Consider the following 18,937-nt stretch of genomic DNA (forward strand, 5'->3'; position numbering starts at 1 on the left):
GCAGTGTGTCAAATTGATGTACAAATATATATATATTTTAACACATTTTCTGAAATTAAACCAGTTTTGTTGACTTTTTTGGCTGTAGATGTTGTTGCAGTATAATTAAATTCAGTAGCTCTTTTCTGAACAAAGTGGAGAAATTCAGTGTCAGTGAGGCAGTAATAGAACAATCCCAGGGTTACCACTTCTTGTGCAACAGACTGGTTTCTTCTCTCCTAGGAGAAGTATCTCCTGGTGCGGTAGGTGGCTGCTTGAGGGGTTTGGGTTTGCTCTGTTGGCTCTAAATAAACACTTGGGCCTGCTGAGTCACTGCTGTGAATGTCTGCCTCAGCACCTTAGCACATCTGACTTGAGCCCTTAGCAGCTCTAACTCTGCTCGGGTTTATGTCTAAGTTAAAAGAGAAGAAACATTGGCAACTGCAAGTTTTGGTGTGTTCAGATCTCAAAGAGATGTCAATGGCCTGGAAACTGAGAAGCATCTCCTCCTTTGTGGTAAGCATCAGTTCAGCACTGCTCAGACCAACCACGTGTTCTGTGCTTATTAAAAAGTTCTTGCTGAAATAACACCAAAATAATCTTCCCATGAGGTGTGGGTTGGTGTTTTCTGCCTGCTTGCACCCCTGTGCTGTGAGCACGGCTGTGAGACCTTAGTGCACATAGATTAGGAAGCAAAATACTCCAGTAGCTGTGTGTTTTTCCTCTCCAGTGCCCTCAGTGGTTTGCTCCAGCTGTGCAGTGAGGATGATACTGGTAAAGGAAGACAAAAGGGACAAACCGGGTCTTCTGGGAACAAGTCTCTCAGGTGAGTAGTTGATTAAAACTACTGTGCAGGATACGCTCTGTCAGTTCACTTTGGAGTGCAACAGAACAGACATGTGAACCTGACTCAGGTGCTCCTTGTTTTTCTGCTGGGAGCAGAGGAGCACCGAGCCCATGAGGAAGGACAGTCCTGGGGAGCTCTGCTGCCCTCGGAGTGGCTGTTCCCCTGTGTGTGAGGTGTGGCAGTGACAGGCACATATCCTTCACACCGGGGTGCTGCAGAGGCAGCAAAAAGCGTTTAGTGAATCTGAAAAAGGGGATGAAGCAAAGATTGAACTGATCCTGTCAGGTTTGCTTGGGGGGGGGGGGGGGGGGGGGGGTTGTGTTTCGTTTTCTCCTAGAGATAAGCTATATTGAGCTCTGGACAGCAGCTCGGCTTGTGAGAGCACTGTGAACTGGCGGAAGGGTCTGGGAATGCTGCGGGCGGTTCTCACAGCGACACCGCCGTGGTGCCAGCAGCAGAGAGCCTCGGAGGCACACGGCTGCTGCTGCCAGCCCGGCTCGCTGTGAGCCCTCCTTGGGCTGCTCCCGGGGCTGCCGCGGGATCCCTGGGCCGGGACACGGCTCTGCAGAACACGTGCGGCTCCTCTAACACGTGTCTTCGACCTCATGCCATAGCTTTGGTATGAAGAGAAAGGATTCCGCTGCTGCGTGTGCTTTACCGTGGGCTGGGAGCGGGCTGCAGTCGCGGTGTCACGGAATGGTCTGAAGGCAGTGAAGCTGGGCAGAGGGGGCTCGGAGCTCCGGCTCGGAGACGACGTGACAGAAGATGTGGGGAAAACCTGCGGAAACAGTGGAGGATGCGGAGGAAATGCTTACTGAGGAGAGCCTCAAGGTCGTGGCCCTGGCTCGGAGGGGAGCTGCCAGGAGGCTGGCACAGTAGCGAGGCGGCTCTGGGGCAGGTGCCAGCTGAGGTGAGCACAGAGCGGCCCTTCCCTGGCTGCGGCCGGCGCTGTGGGGCCGTGCCTGGAGCAGGGACCCTTCCCGGGCCGGTGCCGGCGGGTCCGGCCGCGGTACAGCGGGGGCCGTGGCGGCCGCGGGGGGGCGCTGTGGGCCGGGGTTGTCCCCGCGCCGCCGCCGCCCGGTCCCGTTCTCGGTCCCGGTCTCGGTCCCGCTCCCGGGCCGTCTCAGCAGCCCCGGATCCGCCGCCGCTGCCTCGGCCCGGTTCCCTGACGCCGCCTGTCCCGGCCTCCCGCCTCGGCTCGGGGGCTGTTCACGGGGTCGTTCACCCCGCGCGTCTGTTCCTGGGGAACGCGTGGCTCCTGTCGCGGCCGCGTCCCCTCCTGCGCTGCGAGATCCAGCCCGGCCCGCAGCTGGGCGGGACACGGACACCGCGCCGGGGCCGTGGCCACAGCCCTTTGTGCGGTGCCGGCAGCTGGGAAAGGCCTGGAGGAGAGCAGGCGCCTCTCGCCTCGGGAAGCAAACCCGGTGCCTCTGCTGCGTTACTGAAGCGCAGCCCTGCAGCCTGCCTTGGGAAGGCTTCACGGGAGAAGAGGAGACAAAAAAAAGAGCTCCGAGCGTGTTGCAGGTGGTTAATGACGTCACCTCAGCAGCTGGGGCACGGGGCGCAGCCAGCGTCACACCGCGTCAGCTGTCTGCGAACGAGAACCTGCGTCTGAGCAGAGGAAATAAACTGGCCATTGCTGTGTTGCGTTTGGGAAAGGAACAACTGCGCTGTTTTGCAGCTTTTGTACTTGGATGTGTGGAGCCAGAGCACAGCCGGGGGCAGGAGGCCCCTCCAGAGATGCCCAGCCCCAACCCTGGAGGTACCCAGAGGAGAGAGGAGATGCTCAGGAGCCCCACCTCACACAGGTGCCGCTGCAGGGCACAGCACTGCACACACCTCTGTGGCCAGCTTGCCCCAAAGCAAGAATTTACTGAACTTTGAAGAACCGAGCTGTACAAACCACTCTGCAGGTTCCCACAGCCCTGGAGCAGCTGCTGTGCTGGCTCAGCCAATGACTTCTGCAGCCACAGCAGGAGCTGCTCAGCCCCCTGGACATCTGTGGCATTCCCAGTAGGCACAGAGACAAGGGGTGAGGAGAAGGCACCTGCTGAACCCCTGTGGGCAGATGGCTGGTCCTCAGAGGGACGGGGAGCGGTGGCTGGGTGTACCCAGAGCCTTGGCAGCTCCAGCCCAGGCCCCATGGCACAGCACCCAGACAGCTGAGCATGGGGCTGCCCCATGGCACGGCGGCTCCTCTCAGGGAGAAGCCAATTAATCCGTGCCTGGTGTTAATACCGACGTTCAACACCCAGCAGAGCCCTGCTTTGCCCACGTCAGAGTGAACACAAGTTGCGTTTGAAAAGAACTTTATTTAAAATCAGCGATTATACAGACTTCCCCTGCCACAGCACACAAGTGTCCCAGCACAAGGTCCCCGTGCCCTGGGGCGGCCCCGGCTTACACCAGTCCCAATGATTCCATATGCAAATACAACGCATACAAAAGATCTGCTCCTTCACAGCTAACAGGCATTTCATTAACCTCAACCCATTTAATTTTCTATTATTTCTAGTGTAACCAGACTTAAAATTTGTCTTCTAGTAAGAAACCTGGGAAAAAGAAATCTTCTTTTAGCAACTGCGTGCACGAGCAGAGCAATTCCCACCACCTTTGTCACCAGGCAGACAGCAGAGCCAGCAGGAGTCAGGGCCATCAGCAGGGAAATATGATCAATAGCAGCATTTTCCATGTGATCTCAAGTTACAGTCATCTACAGAAGAAGGAACTGCGATCACCAGTAAGGAAGCAGTTAAGTACTGGATCCATTGTCAAAAGAAATCGAGTTGAAGGCAGGTTTTACCTTAAATAGGATTAAATATATATTGCAAGACACACCACACTCTGCAGGGGCTGCACATACAGAAGCAGAACTGCGGGCAGGGGGGCAGCACGTCCTCCCCCCCCACCCCGCACCCAATATTCCCACACAACATCGTCAAATTTAAAACTATCACCACTTGTTGAAAGGTGTCCAAGAAGTATTTACAGCAGGGGCACGGCCGGAGAGGCTCGGGGAGCCGCGGGTGTGGCCACGGCGCTCCCGCAGTCCGCAAGCTCCAGCCCGGGGTCCCGCCGGGAGCAGCTGCCGCCGGCCGTGCCGGGTCCTTCTACCCCACTACCCCTACACAGACAAGCGTTTCGCGTGGATTAGGACAAAGCTACAGGCGGTGCCGTGGCGTGAGGAGACGAGCACTGCCACATGCTGCAGTGGGCCTCCCCTACGCACACACGGAGGATGCACGGCGGGGCTGCGGAGCCCGGGGGCTGCTCGGGAACATGCTGCACGGTCGGCTCCAGCCTCTACAGCAATCCTGGCTTCCAGCGTCAAACAAAACCATTCCAGCTATACAGCGAGGGTGACACTGATCTGGGACCGCTGTTTACGACAGATGTCAGTTCCTATGGACCACGTATTACAGAGACCAGGCTGGATCTTCAGCGAATAAGTAGGTCCACGATTGTAGATCAACAACAGACTTTTATTGCTTTATACATGTGGTGCTGTTCAAGGCACTGTGGCACGGGCTAGAAAACTCGGAATGACTCGTGAAGGGACCTGGAATGCGACACGGCCGGTGCCGCGCGCCGCTCCTCGGCAGCTGCCGCGGGGCCCGGGGCCGGCGGGCCATGGCCCGGGAGCGGCCCCTCACATGCCCATCCGGATGCTCTGGATGATCTGGAAGATGGCTGCAAGAGAGCGGAGAGCGGAGCGTTCGCCGGGCAGCGCCAGCAGCGAGCTCAGGGGCCCGGAGGAGCAGTACCGGGGCCCACAGGGGCAGTACCGGGGCCCGCAGGGGCAGCGCCGGGCCCGAGCCGCCACCGGCCCCGGCCGCCCGCGCACGGCCGCTCACCTGATCCGCAGACCACGAAGATGAAAAGAGCCAACAGCCAGGGCCCGACCGACGCCTTCTCCTCCGGGGCCGTTCTCTGCGAGCACAGCACGGCTGTCAGCGCAGCGCGGCCCGACCCCGCCACCCCCGCCCGCGCCCGCCCGGCCCGGCCCCGCGCACCGAGGTCTTGGCGACGTTCCCTCGCTGGGTGATGTTCTTGCTGTGCTTCTCGTTGGCCATGCGGATGCGCTGCTTGGCCACCATGTCCGCGCTCGGCCCGGTCCGGCCCGGCCGCCGCTGCCGCGTCAGCACCGCGCGCTCCGCACGCCGGGAGCGCGCCGGGGGCGGGGCCGGCGCGCGCCAACCCGCGCACGCGCCCCGGGCCCCGCCCCGCCCGGTAACGTGGCGCGCGCTGCGGCCGCTGCTCCGCCACCGACCCGGAACCGGAAACGGCGCTCCGCACGCGCGCCAAGATGGCGCCGCCCACGCCGCTACTCGCAGGTGTGTCGGGCCCGGGCGGCGTCCAGGTCGGGGCTGGTGGGCGGGAGGCGAGGCCGAATTTGAGCTGGGGTGGCCCGGTGCCCCTCCCGTGCCCCTGCGGTGCCCGCCGGCGTCTGCCGTGCGTCCCTTCCCCGGCGTGCGCTGCCGCGGCGTGGCCGAGTCCGGTCGTGGAGTTCTTGACGGTGCCGCTCCCGGCGCTGGTCAGGGCTCGCCGGGCCCGGTGCTCGCTCGGTCAGGCCGCGGCCGGGCTCTCCTCTGGGGTGCCGCTGCTCGCCGCGGCCCGTGACCCGAGCAGCCGCCCCGCCGCCGGCCTCCCCCGCGGCTCCCGGGAGCTCTCGAGGCCCCGTGTGGGGAATTCGTTCTTCAGCCGCGGGTGATTCACTCGCAGGGTGCCCGGGGAGCGTTCGCGGGGCTCGGGTCGGTGCGTGGGGAGCGCCGCAGGGCACGGGGCCGCGCCGGGGCGCGGGCAGCGGCTGGCGGCAGCTCGGAGCCCGCTGACGTGTCCGCTGCGGGTTGTGAAGGTCTTCCCAAAAGTCACGTTCCTTTTCGAGATCTCAGTGTTCAAACTGTCCCCGACATCAGGGATGCGGATTTGCCTTTTCTGTACTTGTAAGCCTTAGGCAGCAGCCTGTTTCCCCCACGCGGGTCTGTGGGCTGCAGTTGTTCGGGCTGGCTTTGGCGCTGCCGTCTGTGGTACGTTTGGGTCCCGGTGGGGAGCACGGCGGAGGCAGCGCGGTGCCTGGCTCACCTTTAGGGTGTGCTCGCAGGTTCCCTTGGGGTCTCTCGGGGCTGTGGTGTACGTGAGCCTTGGGAAATGGCATTTGGGCGGGAGGAAAACTGTTTTACTGTGAGCCTAGGGCGCAGGCTGGGCAGAGGATCCCCATCCCCGGGGTTCCGTGCCTCCCGGCCGGGCACAGCCCCGGAGAGGGCGTTCCTGAAGGTGGGATGGGAGCTCCAGGGGCACTTCGGTTATGCCTTGGAATTTCCTTAGGGCAAGGAAGGGGAAAAATGGGCACATTTAAGGGTTTGCAAATTAGAAAAAATGTCTTCTTTGGGTAATTTCCTGCGTCTGAAATGAGCTGTTTGTTTCCCCTTGCAGTGAGAGGGTCCGAAGGGCTGTACATGGTGAATGGGCCCCCCAGCTTCACTGAGAGCACGGCATTCCAAAGGTACTGCTGTCACTGGCACAGAAGAAATTCTTTTCTGCAAAGTAAAGGTAGACTCTGGAATTGAAAAATGCATGGATATAAGTGATTTCAGGAAATTGGTGGTTTGGAGGGCTTTGCATTTGCCTGAGCTCTCGCTGCCAGGTGACAGTCCCTGCCACAGGGCTCCTTGGGAGCACAGCAGGAAAGTTGTTGTATTCGTTTTTGTTAAGAAAACTTTAACTATGGTAGTATTGGATACTCATGTGCATTTCTTATTTCTTCAGGGATTCTGGAAAAAATTGCAAAGCTGTTGCTTTTAGCAAGGATGGCTCCCTCTTTGCCTGGTGCAATGGAGAAAAGTGGGTGCACTTTATTATCTTAATTTTTTAGCTTGTATGAAATAAATTGAATCAGTTTTGCCTCATTTACTGTTGTCTATGTAAAGGTGATTGCTCTTAATGCAGGTGTTTGCATGTACACTTTAAATGGAGTTTATTGTTTCATTAGCAGCTTTATTTGTTGACTATCCGATGAAATATTTGCTGTTCTTCTCCTGTTTATAATGCCCCCATTCCCATGCAGCCTGGATATGTTTGCTTTGTTTGGCTGGTTTTTCATTCAGTACCTCATGTCTGGGATTAATCTGTTAGTAGAGTCCACAGTAAAAAATGAGTCTATGCACCTTGTGAATGTGACAAGGTTCATTTTTTACAGATTGGGTGCATTATACAGTTCACTCTGCTGTTTAGAGCTTATGTGTTTCAGATGAAAAGATGCATTATATTTTGACCAGTGGTCACTTTTCTTGTTTTCTGTCATGCTTGGGTTTCTGCTTTTAAAATGTGCTCTTGGAAAAAATTAGTAAAAACAAGAAGATGGGGGTAAAAAAGCTCTTCTAATTTTGTTACACTGACCAAATTTGGGGCTTATCTAGAAGAGTCAAATACTTGAACAATTCTCCCAGCTATTATTTAACTATTGTAAGCATGTTTTATTGAAATACCATCTTTGGTTCCAGAGTCAATGTTGTTAATATCACCAGAGCTGAGTTACTGCATTCCTTTGATCTCCCAAAGACAGTTTGCCTTGAATTCTCGCCAAAGAATAATGTTCTGGCAACGTGGCAGGTCTATGCAAGTGAGTATTGTACCAGCTGGGGCAGCTCAGGCTTTGTGCATGTCTGGGTTAGCAGCTGGCTGGCCTCTGTAGTGCGTTTGTTGGCTGAGTGAGCAGCACAGAAAGGGTGCAGACAGCTCTGTGGGCAGTTGGCAGCACAGGAGGAGGAAGGGATGCCTCTGTCTGAGAGCAACTGGTGCTGGCCCTCCTTACCCACGCTCTGCCAGAGTGCACCAGCCCATGGTTACTCTGTCAGTTAATCATGTGTTCTCTAAACTTTGGGAAGTGCTCCTGGGGCAGTGTGCTGTGCAGGCACCTTGTGTTCTTGGGCAGGCAAGGGGGGTGGTACTCTGTCCTGGAGTAGTTGTGTCCTGCCCTGGGGCCTGTGACTGGAGTGTTCTCTGTGCCCAGAGCTTTATTCCCTCCTCTGCCTCCTTGGAGGGTTTGAGTTCCTGATTCTGAGAGCTGCAGTCGTGCCTGAGCCACAGACAGTGTAAATGCTGCCCTGGGAGAGAAGAGCTGGCAAGGCTGGGCTGTGGGGACTGGGAACCAGGACAGGCTGTGGGATTAGAGAAGGCAGCACAAGCTGTCAGTGAGCTGTTCTGGGTCTGCAGTAAATCACTGACAGCAGCAGGCAGGCTAGGGTGAGGAGGGGAGTACAGACAGTTTAAAACAGCAGAACCATTTTGCATGGCTTGCAGAGAGAGCTGTGACTGTGGTGGAATGGACAAAACCACTTCATTCCTGTGAGAGAGCAAAACACTGGAGTGGAGAACATGCCTCCAGTGTTTGCCCCGAGGACAGGTTTTGGGTTGCATTTAAAAGCTGTGCAGGTGTTGGTGGTTGCAGCCTTGCAGTGGGGAGTGGAAACCCTTCACCTCCAAATGTGAGTTTTCTGCAGACAGGCTGAGGCTGATGTGTACAGCAGTCAGCATTCATGGGTTTGGTCCCTCAGGGGCAGCAGTTGCATGCGTGTTTGGGTGTTAGCAGAGCCGTGAGGTGGGATGTTGGGGTGAAGCAGATTGAAGCCTCAAAGACCACTCTGGTTGTTTTGCAGCTGCTAAGGATGGCACAGCAGGGGTGCCCAACCTGCAGCTCCATGATCTGAGAACTGGAAAATGCTTGAAGTCTTTTATACAGAAAAAGATGCAGAACTGGTAAATAAGCCTTCCTAATTGTTTACAAAGAAATGTGGTTTTTAAAATCTGATCCAGGTAAATGGAGCTGTTAGTGTGGTGTTGGCTTTCCAAGCAGTGCCTGCTGCTGCGAGCCAGGATCTGTGCTTGTGAGTGTCTATGTGTAGTTCATTGTAAATTACTGTCACTTTGCACCACAGAGCAAAGCTGGGCAGACAATAACCAAGTCCTCCTGTGTATTTCTTGCTATAGAGATGTTATTTATCCACATAAAATGTATCATGTTTGAACTCATTGGGTTCACAACAGAGGGGAAAAACAATCCTGGAGTGCTAAAGATGAGCATCATTTCGTGTTTCTGACTTTTCCCTTAATGTGCAGGTGTCCTTGCTGGGCAGATGATGAAAGCATTTGTGCCAGGAATGTGAACAATGAAGTGCACTTCTTTGAAAACAACAACTTCAGTACGCGAGTATTTCTCTACATTTCATTCCTTCTATAAAAGCTGCTTATTTTGAGGGGTGGGTTTTGTTTTCCAGTTTTTCTTTGTTTTTCCTTTACTTGACTTTTATTCTAAATGCTGCTTACATTCTATTTCAGTTGGAATTCACAATTGTTATGCTTTAAAGATGTGTGTTTTCACATTCTTATTTATCTTTTCACTGACTGACACGATATGAAATGCATCTGATTCTCAATTAAAGAGGACTGATTCTATGTTGTTTCTCATTTAATGAGATCCAGGAAATTGCTGTTAGAAAACATGAGCTGTGATTACTTCATTGGCTTGTGCATATTCTGTCAATAGACTCTTAAAAATGGCTCATTAAAAAATTGATGGCAAAAATGAAATAGTGAACCCTGAAGAATTTTACCAAGGAGATTTACTGTTGGTGGTAAAATATCTGGAGTCAATAGATGTTGAAAAAGGAAAGGGGAAGAAAAAAGCAGAAAGATAAAAATTTAGAAGAAAAATGTAAAGAAAATAAAGAAAACTGAGGGGAGAACAGCAGCGTGTGCATTTAGTTTTGCATTTTTTGTTTTGTTTTATTATGAAGTTGATAGAAGAATTAGGGCTATGAGGGATTCAGTTTCCTGAGAATTAGCCCTGCTGATGTTAACCAAGCTGTGGGAAGCATGGAATGTCATCCTCAGCAGGATGCCTGCTGGCAGTGCACATTCCTGGCCGCAGTGGAGGGATGCTGTTGCCATCAGCTGTGCGTGGTCAGGGGCAGTGTTGAGCCCAGAGCAGGCCTGTTGGGGAGTTATCCCATGGGGGTGTGAGGGGAGAGCCCCTGCTCTGTGTGATGGCACCTGAATGTGACCCAATCCAGCACAGATAAGGTGAAGAATATCTGCTGCAAACACTAGCTGTGTTCACCTCAGGTTCAGAGGCTTCCTTTGCTTCTTGAACTTAGAAATACCAAGTGCTGGGTTTCAGATATAGATAGGCCTGATTCCAGTTGGTTTTGTAGGTAAAATGATGTGGTGAAATGGGAAAATAAAGGTTGTTTGCCTAGAAACAGAGATCCTTAGTGATTGTCTTTACTGCTCTGTGTTATCCAGGAGACAGCCCTGTAAAAAAATGTGGTTAGGACATCCAGGTCATGTGGTTTGTCATTAACATCACACATCTTTGGCCTTTTTCTTGGCAGATACCATTGCAAATAAGCTGCATTTGCAGAAGGTCAGTGATTTCGTGTTGTCCCCAGGAGCACAGCCAACCAAGGTACTTCTGATTCAGTCTTTCTGTCCAATGTTTTCCTTGGTTTTCTTAAAGAAAAAACCCCACTGTGATTTCAGTACTGGTAGTAACTATGCTGTGTGCTGCCAAGGCTTTAACCTGCAGTGAAATCTCGTGGCTGTTTCAGGTCGCTGTTTATGTGCCAGGCACCAAAGGTGCTCCATCCTTTGTCAGGCTCTACCAGTATCCCAACTTCGGGGGCCCACAGTCAGCACTGGCCAACAAAAGCTTCTTCAAAGCTGACAAGGTGACCATGCTATGGAACAAAAAAGGTATAGCAGCTGTGTACTGACACTTCCATATTGTGATTATTTTGGGTTGACTGACTTCGGTTACTGTGTGGGGTTTGTGTTTAATTTGCACATGCTGATAAGTCCTGGGGGCAGCCATTAACACCTTGCTGAGGTGCATTTCTGCACACTCTGGAGTGCTCCACACTTCCCTGTGGCCTTCATCATTTTGTGTGTTGTGATTCAAAATATTCTATACGTGCTGGTAAATTTTGCAGTTGAATCACAAATTCCTATTTAATTTCTTTTTCTATGTTGATAGTATATTTAGATTGCGAACACACATGCAATGATAAAATCTTAGTCTGTAGAATTATCTATATGCATACATATCCATAACTGGGGTGAGCTGACAGGCCTCTGTGCTTTGCTATTTGTTAGCAGTGAGCTGTTTCAGAATGATTTTGTACAAACCATTTTACTTCAGCCCACATAGTTTGGAGTACAAGGAGGGCTTTAGACACATGGAGGGACTGTGAGAGACTGGAAATATTGATGTTTCAAAACATTTTGGGGTGCATGTGTCTGGGGGAAGGGGCAGGTTGGCCCTTGCCCTGGTGAGACAGGGGTAGGGTTACCTGCTATGAATCTGCCCAGGGACACAGCTTTGGGTAACACATGTGAGGAAACATGTTTTGGTGAGGAAACGTTTTGTTCAAGGATTGATCAGGACGTTGGGTTTCTGCTGTAATTTAATATATTTTTAATAGCTGCAAAGGATGCTCACTTGCTTGTGATCTAACAGTGAATGGGCAAACTGGGCTGACAATTTCCACCTGAGAAAGGAAGCTATTCAGTCCTTTTGTGTTAGCATTTAGGAGAAGCTCAGTTCAAAAGAGAACGACACGGGCACTATTAGACCAGCAGCCAGCAGGAGCTCGTGGCAGAGCTGATTTCAGTCTGTGGTGTTGTGTGCAGCGGCCGCTGTGGTTTCAGCAGCTGTGTGCTCTGACTCTGTGTGTTCACAGCCACGGCCGTGCTGGTGGTTGCCAGCACCGAGGTGGACAAGAGCGGGGCCTCGTACTACGGCGAGCAGACGCTGCACTACGTGGGCACGGGCGGGGAGAGCGCCGTGGTGCAGCTGCGTGAGTACCCTGCTCCCCCTGCTGCAGCTCCTCCTGCTGCACTCCTGCAGCTCCTCCTGCTGCACTCCTGCAGCTCCTCCTGCTGCACTCCTGCAGCTCCTCCTGCTGCACTCCTGCAGCTCCTCCTGCTGCACTCCTGCAGCTCCTCCTGCTGCACTCCTGCAGCTCCTCCTGCTGCACTCCTGCAGCTCCTCCTGCTGCACTCCTGCAGCTCCTCCTGCTGCACTCCTGCAGCTCCTCCTGCTGCACTCCTGCAGCTCCTCCTGCTGCACTCCTGCAGCTCCTCCTGCTGCACTCCTGCAGCTCCTCCTGCTGCACTCCTGCAGCTCCTCCTGCTGCACTCCTGCAGCTCCTCCTGCTGCACTCCTGCAGCTCCTCCTGCTGCACTCCTGCAGCTCCTCCTGCTGCACTCCTGCAGCTCCTCCTGCTGCACTCCTGCAGCTCCTCCTGCTGCACTCCTGCAGCTCCTCCTGCTGCACTCCTGCAGCTCCTCCTGCTGCACTCCTGCAGCTCCTCCTGCTGCACTCCTGCAGCTCCTCCTGCTGCACTCCTGCAGCTCCTCCTGCTGCACTCCTGCAGCTCCTCCTGCTGCACTCCTGCAGCTCCTCCTGCTGCACTCCTGCAGCTCCTCCTGCTGCACTCCTGCAGCTCCTCCTGCTGCACTCCTGCAGCTCCTCCTGCTGCACTCCTGCAGCTCCTCCTGCTGCACTCCTGCAGCTCCTCCTGCTGCACTCCTGCAGCTCCTGCGGGGCTCCTTCTGTCATTTACTCATCTCTGAAACAACATCCTCTTAACAAAAAAAATCCTTCTTTTTTTATTTTTATTTTTATTTTTTAATTTTCTGTCTTTCTCTATAGGAGGGTGTTGCTTTTTTCTGGGTTGGTTTGGGTTTTTTTTTTTTTAGTAGCTGAATTTTCTTACCCTCGACAGCCTTACCATCTTAGTGGCAGAGAGCAAATGCTTTCAGTTAATACACTGATAGTTGCTTGGAAAGGTGTTCAAATGCACAGGGAGGGAACTATGCTCATTTGCTAAGGAGTGGAGCCAGGTTGATGTCTCAGAATCCATAACAGGCAGGAATGTGTGTCACCAAACAGAATAATGCTATCTGCACCTTTACACATGCAAGATATTGTTACTCAGTGAGCCAAGGCAGAGTGAGAGCAATTTTTGAAGTCTGTTGGAAAATAGAAGTCCTTTATTTTGTATTGTAAAATTGGAAGTGTTTTAAGACATAGAAGTGACATTGGGGAGCAGCAGATGAATGTGCTTAATTCCAGTGTCCAGCTTGAACTGGAAGTCCATGTCTTAACTTCCCCTGTGGGGGATTTTTTCCTTCTCTCTAGCTCTTGCTGTTGTGTGCAAACATCTGGCCTGTTTGGGATTGTGGAGGCCAGTTTGTTGGGAATGCTTGGGAGCACTGGGGATGGACTATCTTTGCTGGAGGTACTGTGAATGTAATTACCATAACAGTACTGACTGGGAGCATTATCAGTTTGCCTTCTGCTGCAAAACATGTGGAAGAGTACTGTGCCCCATTTCCCCTTGATGGTAACTCCACTGGGGAAGGAGAATTGGGGTTATGACTCAGGTTATAGAATCTCTTTGGGAGCAGTTTCTCAGTTTGAGAACACTACTTGGTTAACTACATACTTACCAAAACATTCTTTATTTCTACTGCATCTGTATTTAACAGGAAGTTTACCATTACTTTTCATTTAATTTAGCTATTCCTTTTTAAGGAAAAGCCCAAACTGATGAAAGCAAGTGGTAGGCACTTTGAGTGAGAGGTGCCTCATTCCCTGTGGAGTTGGATCTCTTTTGAAGTGCAGTTTTGAAGCTTTTTCCCACACTGGCATTTGCGGAGGGCTTTTCATTTTAGACGAAATGTGGTGCTGCTGCAGGCCCTGGCAGAGCTCTGGAGCCTGCATGGAGCTGCCCTCATCTCTGGCTGCTGCTGTCACCAAATGCCCTTTTCTGTCACCTCTGTGTCTGGGCTGCATTGGGTTAATGGCACTGAAAAGGTTTCAGAGGAGAACATACAGTGTGACTATACATCCTTCTTTCTAAGGATAATGGGACTTCAGTGTGACAAGGGGCATGAACTATTTATTTAACTCAGTTTGAACATTTTGGGTCAGCTCTGGATTTAAGGATTCAGTAATGCACTTGGCATTTATCTGAACTGTGGGTAAATATACCCAGATAACAAACAGCTACAATGGCCCGTGGTTTGTATTTACCTCTGGATATTTTACCTAAGTTTTCATCACTAATTCATTATTTTTCACTATCTTCTAATGTTTCAACCCCCAGAAAAGCTTTTAACAGTACCAAGTTTTGATCATTATGTGTAAAGCCATTTCTGTGTGCTCACTTAGATTAAAATTCAACTTATAAAATACTGTGCATGGGCATAGTCCAAAGATAACTCAGGTCACTATTGCTTACCTCTACAAAGCTGAACTACACAATATTTCTTAGATTGAAAGAAGAGAAACTGTTATCCAGCTGGTATAAAACTCCTGTTTTTGCAGGTTTCCAGTGGGACAATTTGAGAAGGTCCTGAGGTCATACTTGAGGAAAAAAAAAAAACGGATTTTTTTTACATGTCAAGCTATGCTTACTGTTAAAGTGTTGGTGCTGACCCTACAGAGGTAATTTGGAATGAGTGCAGTTATTGTTGCAAACTGTAACTGAAGTTGTCAGAAGATACAAGGTTGTTTTTCCCTCTGTTGTTAGTACAGTTAATTTTCACTGTCAGCGATTGGAATAGAGCATTTTAGCAATGCATGAAGAATCGCTGTGGATTTTATTTTGGCTTGCTCTGAAAAAAAAGCCATCTCCCAACAGCTGCGTGTTTTTCCTTTTCCTTTAGCAAAAAACGGCCCCATTTACGATGTTGCCTGGAGCCCCAATTCCGTGGAGTTCTGCGCTGTGTACGGTTTCATGCCTGCCAAAGCCACGGTTTTTAACCTGAAATGTGACCCCGTGTTTGATTTTGGCACGGGGCCTCGCAACGCCGCCTACTACAGCCCCCAGGGACACATCCTGGTGCTGGCGGGGTTCGGGAACCTGCGGGGACAGATGGAAGTGTGGGACGTTAAAAACTACAAGCTGATTTCCAAGCCGGTGGCCTCGGACTCGACGTCCTTCTCCTGGTGTCCCGACGGGGAGCACATCGTGACGGCCACGTGCGCGCCGCGCCTGCGCGTGGGCAACGGCTACAAGGTGTGGCACTACACGGGCTCCGTGCTGCACTCCCGCGAGGTGCCCGGCGACCAGGAGATGTGGCAGGTGCTGTGGCAGCCCTTCCCTGACGGCGTGTTCCCCGAGAGGGCCGTCAGGTACCAGGCGGTGCCCGGGGAGGTGCCCGGCGCCGAGCCCCGGCCGGCGCAGGCGTACCGCCCTCCTGCCCTGAGGAACAAACCTGCCACCAGCTCCAAACTGGTGAGTACAGCTGCCGCTGGGACTGCCCTCCTGGCTGCCGGCTGGCTGGCTGGGGCTTGCCCTCACCTGGGTGCTTTTGGAGCTTGAGTAGAGTAACCAGACTGACAGCTCTGGCAGGGTTTGCGGGGGTTTTGGTAACCTTCTTTGGCAGTGTGCAAGAATGTATGCTAGAAAGCTCTCATCTCTTTGGCCCAGATACTGTCCTTTCACCAAGCACTTGCAAACTTGTAATATTCTTTGCAACATGCACTGAAACACTAAACTCCAAGTGTGGTCCGTGGTGAAATGGAGTGCTCTGGTTAGGACAAGCCTCTGAGCTGGGTGACTTGACTCACCAGTTCTGAACCCAGCCAGCCTGGGCCTTGACTGGCCTCCCAACAGCCATTCTTTTTGTTTTGTTTTTTGTAATGTTTTGTTTTTTCTAATTAGGTAAATGTACTTACTAGAATGAGATTGGATCATTACCAAGTCAGCTACAGCTTCAACACATTTCAGTACAGTCACCTCCTTGTATAATTAGTTTCTTTCTGCAAATTTTCAAAGTAGGCTGAGTAGCAATTAATTCCGTTTAACAGCTGCACCCTTAATGTTTGAGTCCCAGAGAGCTTTGATTTTGAGCCTGGTGCTTTTGCAGGAGACTCAGCCTGTGAGCAGTCAGTGTGCCATGCTGAGGGCTGCTCTCACAAACCATCTGGGAACAGAGGGAGTGGGGAAAAGATACAGTCAGTAAAATAATTCTGCTTATTTATACGGGGAAAAGATCTTGTCACGTGCATTAAAACGATACAGTGCCACAGTTAAAAGTTATCTTTAAAGCACTGAAGAGCCCCCCTTGGCAGCACCTACTGCCCCCCCAAAGAAGCCCCTTCTCCCCTCCCAGCACTCAGCCTTCCTCTCTGGTCATCAGGCGTTTGAGTTACAAAGCTGTCAACAACAGCAAAATGCCAGGCTTCAGTCATTTTGTGCTCGATTGTTCCTCTTGGATTTTATTTCCTTCCTGAGATAGAAAACATGATTTTGTTATTTTATTGGAAATCTGTGTAGTCATTAGGGCACACAGGGTAGTCCCATGCAAACTTGAGTGAATGAGTTTGAAAACTTTTTCACTCTTCTTTGGCTTTTCCAAGGAGTGCATACTTTCCCTCCCACTTCCTCTCTCTCTCTCTTTTTTTTTTTTTTTTTTTTTTTTGTCTGGTTCCTCTTTGCATATGATGCTTAGGTAGATTTTGGGGTTTCTATGCAGACATAGAATATGGGATTTTAACCATTTTGCATATCCTGCAGCATGAGGATGAGCCACCCCAGAACATGAAACCCCAGCAGGGAGGCAGTGATAAACCACTGTCTAAAACAGCTCTCAAAAATCAGAGGAAACATGAAGCAAAGAAAGCTGCTAAACAGGTACTGCAAAAGTCATTCTTACAAGGATAATGTTAATTAATTAGTTTCCTCAAAGGGCAGAATCAGTCTCAGAGCAGTGCCTTGTGCACTGAGAGCCCTCCACACGTGTTGCATGTCTGGCAGTGTGGGAAGGGCAGCAGAGTTTAACCAGAGTAAAGCAGATACAAAAGGGTGATTCAAAAGAAACAGCTTTGCTGAGTTGCTGCAAACATTAGCTAAAATCAGTGTGGGGACAGTGATTCTGACTTTTCACGTTCTGCAGAACATGTTTTGCTTTCAGGTAGGATGTAAGGACAGGCTGGTGCTTTGTGTTCCCAGCAGGTCCAGGCTGAGGTGTGTTTTTAGGGCAGACCAGAGACAGGACAGCCTGTCACTTCTGGACTTACTGTTCTTTGACTAGATAAATAAAAGTCAGCTTTTGGTATTAACCTTCCCATTTCTACAAACCTCTGAAGCAATATTAATGCTATTTTTAAAAATTTCTAGCGCTGGTTTCGAGCCCTTTCTTTTGCTTCAGAGACAATGACCCAGTCTGCTTTGTAAAATATTTGTGTATGTGTTTGTCATGTCACCCTTAATCTGACATTTCCCCGTGCTGTGTGTGGTTGGGATCTTGAGGAAGCAGATAGAAATTAAACAAGAAACAGTGTGTGAGCTGTTCCAGATAAGCCTTTGTCCATGGAAAGCAGATCAGTGGGTAATGGAGTACCTAAGAGCAAGTCATGCCCAGCTTTTGGAATACACCAGAAGACTGGGGAAAGAAGAAATATTAAATGGATCCTCTTAAAGTAGTTAGAGATGTTTTTCATTCTCTTTGTAATCCAAGGTATTTTCTAGATTGTGTTTCTGTGTCTGCAGGAGGCCAAAGCTGATGCGCACCAAGGCCCTGCCCAGGTCAAAACCCCACAGAATGCCCTGCAGAACACTGTGCCTGCCATCACCACGGGAGATCCTGAGGTGGACAAGAAGATAAAGAATTTGAAAAAGGTGTGAAGAGATTCTTTTTCTAACAGACAGTATTTCTGCAAGGGCTGGTCTGTCAGACCTGGTGCAAGTGTAAGGTGAGCTGAGTTTAGGAGAATGCATGTACCTTCATGGTAACGTCTCAGATTTGTACCCACGTCCCTTTGCCCTCCCTGTGCAGCAGTGCCAGAGCTCCTGGAGGCCCCATCAGAGGAGGCACTGCAGGGAGGAGTTTTAAAGCTGACCCTCGGGCTCTGGCCAGGGCTGCTGTGGAGGAGCAGGCAGTCCCCAGCTGAGGTCAGGGCTGCACTGGCAGTGTTGGTGCTCAGACGGGCTCTGTGGTGGCTGGGACCTGCATCTGGCAGGAACAGTGCCTTGTGGTTTGCCTTGTGCTCTGAGTGCCAAGTTTACTGCCAGTCTTGAGAATTCTTGTGTTAAATAACTCCAGAACAGAAATTGTTATGTTCTGGCCAGGGAATCTTTCTCATTTCTCTTGGCTGCCTCCTGCTGCTCTCAGTCTCTGGATTAATATTCCAGGCTTTCTGGGGAAAATGTGTGGTGAAGAGGGATGGTGATGGAGCCCTTCAGTAAGACAGTGCCTGGTGTTTGTTTCAGAGATGAAGTACTGCTGTTCTCTAGGTTCTGTTCTTGAAAGAAATGTCTGTAATGGGTGGGAAATTCTGGATGGAGCATCTGGAGATGCTTAAGGGGTTGTGCCTTCCATAGAGACCTGCCTCCAGATGCACCAGGCAATTGCAAGTGCAGCAACTTCTAAGACTTTTTTCTATTCTTGTTTCACCAATATTTTTTGTGTTAGAGTGGCTCTTTGTAATTTTTTTTCCAGAAACTAAAGGCAATTGAGCAGCTGAAAGAACAGGCAGCTGCTGGCAAACAGCTGGAGAAGAATCAGGTACGGCTGAGATCTGTACAGTTTATTCCAGGTTCATTTTATAATAAGCTACATCTATGACATTTTGTGCTTTTCTGCTCCAGGTGGAGAAGATTCAGAAAGAAGCTGCTCTCCTTAAGGAACTGGAAGACCTAGAACTGGGTGTTTAAATCTCCCTTGAGCTCCAGTATGGTGCTAACAAAAAGTTCATGCAAAATGTAGTTCGTTAAACATTTCAGAAAATGACCAAGGGTGCGAGAGTCCAGAGATTTGCTGCTCATTTGCCTTTAAAAATGTTTTCCTGAAGATTCGTGCACATTAAGCTGTAAGCAAGTGATGAGTGTCCATCAGCCAGTTCTGCTGCTGTTCCAACAAGAAATGCGCTCCTTTTCTGAGAACACACTGCCTAAAACAGATTGTTTATCCTTATTTGGGTGGGAGAAGGGAAGGCGACGAAGACAATTGATAGCTTTATTCTATTTAAAAAGAGAGGCGATCTTTATGCAATAACGGGATGTAGATAAAAATAAAGAGCGTTTACTAAGGGCGAGCTGT

General features: G+C 51.0%; 2 protein-coding genes across 4 annotated transcripts; one reads left to right on the forward strand and one right to left on the reverse strand.

Moving 5' to 3' along the window:
• Positions 1-3,118: 3,118 nt before the first annotated feature.
• On the reverse strand, positions 3,119-5,021 carry SERP1 (stress associated endoplasmic reticulum protein 1). Its single transcript, XM_066325604.1, has 3 exons — positions 4,840-5,021; positions 4,681-4,756; positions 3,119-4,516 (listed from the first exon to the last, which is right to left on the reverse strand). The coding sequence occupies exons 1-3, from the start codon at positions 4,921-4,923 to the stop codon at positions 4,476-4,478; spliced, it is 201 nt and encodes a 66-aa protein (XP_066181701.1). The 5' UTR covers positions 4,924-5,021; the 3' UTR covers positions 3,119-4,475.
• A 39-nt stretch (positions 5,022-5,060) lies between these two features.
• Positions 5,061-18,928, forward strand: EIF2A (eukaryotic translation initiation factor 2A). Of its 3 annotated transcripts, none has more exons than XR_010744335.1 (14): positions 5,061-5,160; positions 6,260-6,329; positions 6,593-6,667; positions 7,327-7,445; positions 8,482-8,581; positions 8,942-9,024; positions 10,216-10,289; positions 10,432-10,576; positions 11,563-11,679; positions 14,558-15,129; positions 16,414-16,530; positions 17,389-17,591; positions 18,338-18,403; positions 18,487-18,546. XR_010744335.1 is itself a non-coding variant. In XM_066325600.1 (14 exons), the coding sequence occupies exons 1-14, from the start codon at positions 5,133-5,135 to the stop codon at positions 18,550-18,552; spliced, it is 1,761 nt and encodes a 586-aa protein (XP_066181697.1). In that variant the 5' UTR covers positions 5,061-5,132; the 3' UTR covers positions 18,553-18,928. The 3 variants fall into 3 exon arrangements, 2 of the variants coding, with proteins under 2 accessions (XP_066181697.1, XP_066181699.1); XM_066325600.1 differs by having other exon boundaries at positions 17,389-17,517; positions 18,487-18,928; XM_066325602.1 differs by lacking the exons at positions 7,327-7,445; positions 8,482-8,581 and having other exon boundaries at positions 17,389-17,517; positions 18,487-18,928.
• The last annotated feature ends 9 nt before the right edge of the window (positions 18,929-18,937 follow it).

This window comes from Sylvia atricapilla, chromosome 10 (assembly GCF_009819655.1).
Source record: "Sylvia atricapilla isolate bSylAtr1 chromosome 10, bSylAtr1.pri, whole genome shotgun sequence".
Lineage (NCBI taxonomy): Eukaryota > Metazoa > Chordata > Aves > Passeriformes > Sylviidae > Sylvia > Sylvia atricapilla.